The sequence below is a fragment of the Grammomys surdaster genome, unplaced genomic scaffold (assembly GCF_004785775.1).
Source record: "Grammomys surdaster isolate TR1022 unplaced genomic scaffold, NIH_TR_1.0 125934, whole genome shotgun sequence".
Classification (NCBI taxonomy): Eukaryota; Metazoa; Chordata; class Mammalia; order Rodentia; family Muridae; genus Grammomys; species Grammomys surdaster.
The window spans coordinates 346,041-354,804 of record NW_021620757.1 but is presented as its reverse complement, the minus strand read 5'-3'; the positions used below and the strand labels follow the sequence as shown (position 1 = coordinate 354,804).

At 40.1% G+C, this 8,764-nt stretch overlaps 1 protein-coding gene across 3 annotated transcripts in view; it reads right to left on the bottom strand.

The window, feature by feature from the left end:
• Nucleotides 1-201: 201 nt before the first annotated feature.
• Epsti1 (epithelial stromal interaction 1) overlaps nucleotides 202-8,764 on the bottom strand; it is a 92,606-nt gene continuing 84,043 nt past the window's right edge. For all 3 annotated transcript variants that reach the window (XM_028752693.1, XM_028752694.1, XM_028752695.1), the window contains 2 exons: nucleotides 6,923-7,022; nucleotides 202-897 (listed from right to left, as the gene is read on the bottom strand). In XM_028752693.1, the coding sequence (XP_028608526.1) occupies nucleotides 889-897; nucleotides 6,923-7,022 (109 nt within the window). In that variant the 3' untranslated portion in view covers nucleotides 202-888. The remainder of the gene's footprint in view (nucleotides 898-6,922; nucleotides 7,023-8,764) is intronic.

The following is an 8,764-nucleotide window of genomic DNA, read 5'->3' as shown; positions in this document are numbered from 1 at the left end:
ATAACCTCCCCCACCATGTATATTAACAACCTAGACAGGAAGGCATCGAAGAGAACTCTTAAAAATTGTGATAAGGATGCTGAAGTATAGCTCTCCAAGATAAAAGGCTACTGGGAGGGATGGAATGGGAAAGGACTCACTTTTCTTTAAGGAGCTGGTCACTGAGAGTTTGACCATGCTCCAGTGACTATATAGACAACACAAATTGAACTTTGTTTTATTTTTTATTTTTTTGAAGGGAGGTCACAAGGATAGTGGGGCAGACCTGCAAGGACTGGGAGGTAAGGATGATTTGAACGTATTATGTGAAATTCCCAATTTACTAGCAAAAATACTATGTTAAAAATGACCCATTTATACAGAAGTAGTTCAAAATTTATTTATAAGTTTGTCTATAAAAGTATAAGAGATCTTCTTTTGGTCATGTTTATACTCTAGATTTTAAAAAGTAGGAATTTAAAAAGACCCCCCAAAGTATTCATAAACTTGCTATAAGAATTAGTACAGAAAAAAATTAGTCAGTGAGAGAGACACAACCCTATGGCACCCAGGCTCTTACCACCCTGAATGTCACGTGATTCCCTTTTTACCATTTTACTAACATTGTTCCACTTAATCATTAAAATAAAAGGCAGGGCAAATGAGGAAAAAATAAGGTAAAATTTTTCTGGCAGTAGAGGTTAAACAGGAGTCAGTAATCCATCTCTGAGGGTCTACACATCACTAATGACAGAGAGAAACTGGCCACCCATAACAGCTCGGTTGAGTGGGTGGGCAGTTAAAATTAAGAAATTAAGACAGATGCCAAATAGAACTGCATTAAGGAAACACATCTCATGAGGGTTCTCAAAGGTCGGCTGATGAAGGCCAGATGGAAGTGACTACTTCTCATATACCCTGAAATAAAAAGAAAACATAAATTAACACCAACAGCAAAACTAAACCCAGAGCGTGTACAATCCAAAATGAAATTTCTGTAGACTGTCTCAGTGCAGCAGGGTAAAGTAACCTTTTGTGTTTTTGAATGACTGAGGTCCCAGTGAGATGAGCTTAATTTTTAAGTCATAGTACATTTAATTCGCTGCATGGTCTTTGCTGAGGATGTAATGTCTTATCCAACGACATCTTAGTGGCTGTACTCTTAGACTCAGGCCAACATGGGTCACGAATATTAGAGTTCATAAATGTTGGCCCCTTCACAAGCATAGCAGGGACAGAACGTGAGGCAGAGGAAGTGGAATGGAAATGTATTAAGTGGAGTCATGCTGGATTAGTCACCAGGAAGGTCACTTCCAAGAGATTCTTGGGGTTGATAGATGGACAGATGAGCCCCTATCTCCTCTGTGTTCAACAGATCAGCCTTGCATAATACTGGGTCACACAGCACTCAAGATACAAACAATTGTTGGTTTGTTAGCCCTCTAAGAAACTTAAGAGGTCATGGCAAGTCCTTAACTGTCCTTGAAGACAAAGCATGTAGAGATATGTTAGCATCCATAAAGTCTTGACTGTTATTATAACTGAACATGTAATTTACAGTGACTTTCAACATGTTCAACACTAGGTACCTAGTGAAAACTAGTATGGAATTTTACAAAATAAAAATGTGTTTTAAAAATATATGAATCAATATCAAACTATTTAAAATAAGAAAGTGTTTAAGAAATAAAGATTATGTCCTGTCTGTCACTCCAACATACACTTACTTGGGCTCTCCTGACCAAGAATCTACATGACATTTCAAGGAACTATTCTTTCTATGGATTTTATCAAATTTACTATTTTCAGCCTTCTTCATTTTTGTCTCTTTCTTTGGCTTCCTATTGGTCCCTAGGTTTCCTCCCAGACCCATTGTTGGGGATACAGCCTTCCTCTCACATTCCTTAGGGAAGCTCAGTTGCCATCCATTCATGTCCAGATAAGTGATTTATTTGTAATATGCCCTATATGCTAACTTTAGTCTGTTTAGTATTTATAAAATACATCCAGAATAAAAAGTCTCATTTCTGGCACTCTCTTCTGACTCTGGATTGGGCTTATTTGAGAAACAGGTAGTGTAAATTTTACTGTAACTATAGTTGTTTTCCCTTTTTGGTTTATATTTTGGGTCATATAAAATCCTTCTCTAGCTAAATTTTATAAATAACATCTTTAATTTTCTTCTGAAATTTAAAATGTTTTTTTTCCCTCTTAATAAGCTTGAATCTCCTGGAGCTGATTTTCAAACAGGGTGTCAAGAAGGTGTCTAGTTTCAGATAGATTTTAGTGGTCCCAGGAGCATCTGCTACAGAGTCCATTTCTTCACAGAATGTATTCACCATTTCTCTCACAAATCTCACATGATTACATCAAATCTCACAAATGCTTGGCCTGCTGGTACTAACTGTGAGCCATCCTAAATTAAGTCTTCAGTGCTAATTGGTGTCAGGGGGGCCAGTCTATCGTAGGTAATACCATCACTAGGCAGGTGAGCCTAGGCTGTCTAAGAAAACAAAGTCAGAGAAAGCAAGATATGATCTCTGCTTTGGTTCCTGCCTTGGTTTCCTGACTTAAATTCCTTTATGATAGACTGTAACCTATAAGATGAAATAAGCCATTTCCTTCCCAAGTTGTTTTTGGTCATAGTATTTATCACAGCAACAGAAGAACAAATAGAACCTCAGGTTTATAATTCTGGGATAGATACAACTTAATGAGGTTATATTTTGAAAGGTCTATAAAATTTTTATGAGTTTTTAAAAAATGTATGTTTATGAATGAAGGCCCTTTTGTATCTTTTTGAGAATTGCATGCATAACTATAATATGTTTTCATCATATCTACTACTCCATCTCCAAATCTTCCCCATGTTCCCCAACATAGCCATTTTCAAATTAATGTCTTCCTGCTCTATAATTATGGCTACACACACACACACACACACACCATGGATTTCAATTAGTATTGCCTGTGGGTACTTGGGTTGAGCTATCAAGGGGCTTGTCTTAGAGGAAATCTGACTTTTTGTTCCTCAGAAGCCACCGTCTCTCTATTGCTCTTCAACTAGGGCTAGCACTACGTGTGCCCTTCACCCACCTGTCCTGGAATGTTGGCTGACATGGTCTCATGCAGGTCTTTTATAGGTAATCACAATGTTGGGAATTCATGGGTGTAACATCCCTATCATGCCCAGAAGAGACTGTTTCATAGCAGTCTTCCTGGTCCTCTGGCTATTATAGTCTTTCTATCCCTGACCTTTAGATGTAGATGCCCCATGTGGGGATGAGTACTCCACACTCATTTATGCTTTGCATACTTTGGGAAGGCCCAGTTTTGTTGTTATTGTTGTTGTCTTTGTTTGTTTTGTTTGTTATGGGTACTGGGAATTGGTCCTCATGCTCACGCAGCAAGCAGTCTTACTTGAGCCCTCTCTGTAGCCTCCTGGCTATCTTTAATTGTATCTTAGTTTTGCTCATTATTCCAAGTCTCACTCTTATTTTGGCAAATGCTTCCTACACAGCTATTTTAAATTCAATACCTAATCATTTTTCTATTTCAAAGTGTTCGCCTAAATCTTTTGTTGCGCTCATAATGTAAAATCTCAACGACTTGCTCTCTTGTGTGTGCAGGAGGTTCTAGACATAGTTTCTTGTTTGGGATTTAGCAGCAAACAAAGCAATCCAAGAGGCCCATCCTGTGCTCAGAAGGGTTGAAAGCAGTCAGCCAAATGTATATACACAGACGTGTGAGAAAGGGATAGTAGAACAGGAAGACTGTTGTGGGAAAACAAAGTGGGCTGTGGGAGGAGCTAAACAAGAACAGCCAACGTAATCCTATTAAGATGCTGAGATTCAGGAAAGCTCTTGGAAGAAAATAAATGGCTCAGCTGCTTGAAAGGAGAGTATAAAGGAAGAAGATGTATAAAGGCCCTAAGCTGAAGCAGCAACAAGAATCTTGATGCAGATAGAGCCATGACAGGAAAAAGCCAGGAGGTGAAACAGGGTCCACCTCATGAAGTACTCTGTGAGGCCACACAGAGGATCCTCGCTCTTACTCCTAGTGACAGAGGGAATTCTCTGAGCCCCTGAAGGGTTTAAAAGAGAAAATTGACAAGAGATGACCTCTGTTGCTCTCATACTGAGAACAGATTCCAGACATGCAATTGTAAACAGAAGAAAACAATGCAGGTAAATGATTGTCAGGAATTGGAAACACATGGGAGAAGCTGGACAGAGGAGGACTGCAGGGGAGGTACTGGGAATGATTTGGCTCCTGGTAGTTAAAAGTAAATTGTAGACATGGAGGTTGACACATTCATTATATACCTAGGAGACAACCAGATGTGCAGATCTGGAGGAAGAGGATTAGGCTGAGAATAGAAATATAGTAAGCACATAGAAGGTACTTAATTTGTTTAGACAGAACAAGGCCACCAAGGTAGGAATGAAGTAAAGACAGGGATGTCTCTTCCCCATGGAACAGAGAGATCTGGGAAAGGATAATCGAAAGAAATGGCTACTGAGATATCCAGAATTTCAGGATAGTAGAGTGTTTTAGCAGCCTGCAAAGAAACTATTTCAAATGGGGAAAAGATTTACCTTGACAAGTTCTGAGAGGCCAGAGATAAGAATTGGAAAGTAATCATGGCTTGTTCCCACTGTGGGCATTGTCAATGAAAAGCTCTTAAAAGACAAACAAACAAACAAAACCCCACTGGTAGGGTGGACTTACATAAAAAATAGGCAGACATGATGGTGTATACCTATAACCCTAAACACTAAGACAACACAGGATGATTGAGAATTCCACCCCAGTCTGAGGTAAGAAGAGATTGCCTTTCAAAAAAGAAGAAATTAAGTCAGAGACAACAAATTATCAGTAGACTTCATGTTTGTTCATATTATGCTGGAATTTTCTACTTTGATGGACTGTTTGGTAATTCAGGAGAGAACGGTATTAGTAGAACAAAGTGTCTGATTGGGTGAAAGAGGGAATGGCCCATAATTCATCGAGGCAGATGCTTGTAGGTGAGTAGGGATCAAGACAGGAATCTGAGGAAATCCTCATCGTTGGTTCTTTCAAACAAGAGAAGAGTCAAGAACCACCTTGGATTTTGATGTGCCTGTCCTCCTACAAAAACGTTGACCCAATCATTGTCACCAGATGTCATAAGAACATGGTGGTCTTCTCTTTGACCTTTTGAGTCTCAGAAATAATCTGCGATCCCCTCTTCAAGGTTCACCAATAGTCACTGGGAAGCTGGCTAGCCAAGAGTCAGTCCCTTAGCTCAATCCCATTTGCTATGCACTCACACATTCCCCTGTCTTCCCCTGGATCCTGGATACTTTCCCAGGAGCTTCCTAGATGTTAGAAGCTGTTAAGTAGTGGAGAAATGGAAAGTCAATAGTAAATTTAGTCCTGAACAAATTTTGATTTCCAAGTATGTTTCCTTATGACTCCTACTCACACAATCGCATGAATGAATTGGCACCTTGTGTATCACCTCACACAATGCAGATGCTAAGTATCAAAGTGTCCACTCTCTTTCATGTGATTCTGACTGTCATAGCAGAATGAATCAATATGCATTTTGAATAAAAGAGATACATCCAAGATACATTCTTTACAAATGTGCTTATGGTCAATTACCTTCAACATGTATATTTTAATAATATCTATCAAGTTTAACTTCTAGCTGCCTTCTGGGGAGTCATGCCTAGAAGACTGCTAACATGATGATTTATCCACAAGGAGCCTCTGCTCTTCAATTATTATTACGTTATTTATTTTGTAGTTTCTGGATTAAAAGGTACTTGATGTTCTCTGTGTGTGTTTTATTATATTTATTTATTTATTTATTTATTTATTTATTTATTTATTTGGAGGCAGGGCACACCACAGCATGCATGTAGATACAAGTAAAGGCCAGCTGATACCTTGTAGGAGAACACTCTTTCCTCCCCCAATGTGGGCCTCAGGGGTCAAACTCAGGTTATCAGGGTCGATGACAAATACCTTTATCCACTGAGCCACCTCACCAGCCCAGCACTTGATTATTTTGTTAGATTTTGATGATTTAAAAATACCTATTGGATCTCTCCATTCAAAATATACATGTATGTATATATATATATATATATATATATATATATATACAAACACACACACACACAAATACTTTTAAGTTCTCATTCACTTGGGATTTACTTAAGTTGCAAAACACACTGTGATTAGTTCTGACTCTGCACACACTGTAGTCACACACGTTTTGAGGTTTGGTTGTTGGTTCAAGGATATATTGCACACAAAAACACATTAAACATGTAGAGTTTCAAGGGTTTTTCTTCACTATAAAATATGTAAGGGCATTTCATCTTCCAAAAGTACCTTTGGCTATAGTAATTTTTTTTTAAATCATATTGTAGTGAAAAGTTAAGTCCTCGTTTCTTTGATGTGCTGGGTTCACAGGGAGGACTCACTCCTAGAGAAGAATGCTCAATGTTTTCCTAACCACATTTCACTTCAAATTCTCCTGAGGGGAAAATATTCATTTGTTTTTGTTTTGGGTCTGGGTAAAAGGTGATCAAAAGCTTTCAGAGTCAGGCACAGGTTAAGAACAAAAGGCAGGGGTCTTTTTTTCTGTTGTTGTTGTTGTTTAAACTGGTCCAAACTGAAATGCCCCTCCCCCTTCTTCACTTTCCTCCACTCTCTGTTTCTTCCCTTCTCCTTCCCTCACCCTTACCTCCACTCTCTCTTCCCTGTTGAATTTATATTAATTACTTTGTCTGTCCGTCACAGCACACAGTGATGATGATGATGATGATGTGGAAGAGGAGGAAGAGGAAGATGGGGGAAATTTACAATATACTTTCAAATACATACTTATTTTTATTTTTGACTTGGAGTTTTGTTTTGTTTTTTTAAGAGAAAAGAAAATACTCACCCAGCTGTCGGCACTATTCATATTCCAACGGCCTCCAGACTGCTCGAGGCCACCTGGTTGACTTTTGCCTTGGAGTCGGTCCAGAAAAGCATTATTTACCCTTTAGAACAATGAAAAATGTGCATAAGTAGCAGGCTTGCTGCAGGGCTAAAAGATTTTTGAGAACCGAATATGCTGCACAAACTGGTGTGGAGATCACTTCTTCCCTTCGGCTTAGAGGAGATCTATAGATATCTGTCTGGTGACATATGGGCTCTGGTAACAGTCCCTTCCTGAGGCTGGTACAGGTGTGGCTCAAGGTGAAAGGGCATCAATTCTCAACATGAGAGTTTCACTTGCTAAAGTCTCCATCCTCTTAGCAAGTCTCTGGTCACCCGAGGAATGAGACAGGCTAAGGAGAGATGGGAGAACCAGAGAGAACTAAACGGGGTTGTGGGGAGTGGAAAGCTCTGTGGCAGTGCTGTTGCAAGACAGTAAGTGGCCTGCTAAAGCTCTACTGTACCCTCAGTCATCCGGAAGAGGATCACATGGGGGGAAGGCAGAAGGAAAAGGAGCAGGCGGCGGGGAGAGAAGAGAAGTTGAAGTCTCAAAAGACAGAATAAATACACCTTTCTCTGATTTCTGTCATGCTTGCAGCCACCAAGTTCAAAAATTAAATGTGAATTAATAAGACAATTATTTTCACAGAGGTCAGGATAAGGGCTGCCAGCCCAGTGATGCTCTAACAAGTTCTCGTTCGGTATCCATGAGTGGTTGACTTTAGGGCTGCCTGTGGGTACCAAAGGACACTGATGCTCACATCTCTTCTGTAAAATGACAAAGCACTACCACACTTCGCAGATCTTCCTGTATGCCCTAAGTGGTCTGTGGATTACTTATAATATTTGATACGGTGTCAGTGCTTCATGAAAGCACTTAATACACTGTAGTCTTTAAGGAATAATGCAGGAAAATTGCCACAGCACATTAGCTATAGACACAGCGTCTATATTTTTTCCTGAGTATTTTCAGTTCAGTTTGTTAAAGCCATAGATAGACTCAGAACTGATGGGCTGACCATTTCTATAGGTGGCTACCTGGATAATTAATCGTTATTCTAAATAGTTGTATTATGGCCACTTCAAAGCCATCCTCTAAGTTACCTATGCACGGCTGATTTGAGATGGGGACTCGGAAGCTGGATAAACAGCAATGAGTGACATAGACTAGAATGTTCTTGGGGCAGAAACAACGCCCAGCATAAAGAGCTATTCAGCCCACACTGTGGAAGGAAGGGAAAGGTGGGGACTGAGAGCATTAGCCTTCTTTTCAGTCGTCGAAAGCTGAATTGGGTCCTGGTGGATGGTCACAAGTGACAACTCTGTGAGACAGGGGATTATCAAGAAAGCAATGGCTGGGTGGCCTAGACATAGAGGTTGTCTGTGCTCACTCGGTGTTAGCCAAGATGTTAACAGTATGTTGAGTACTGATTAGCTGCTTCTCTACAAGTCAATTCCCCCTAGGCAGTGGCTGCATCTCAGCTCCAGGCTCTCACCCTAGAAACCTATGCAAATGCCACAGCCTGGCTCACTACAGGACTCCATGTCTGAGTCAAGGCTCTCAAACTCTCCCAGCCCGCCTGCTGAGAAGAATCTTAGTAAATTTCAGCCTTGAATGCTAATCAGTGGGAACTGCCCTGGGACCAACACATAGAGGGGCGCTCTGGACTGAGGACACACTGGTGCTGCTTGTATCACATGTGTGTGTGTGTGTGTGTGTGTGTATGTGTGAGTGTATGAGTATATGTGTGTTTATGTGTGTGTTTATGTGTGTGTGTTCATGTGTGTATGTGTTTATGTGTGA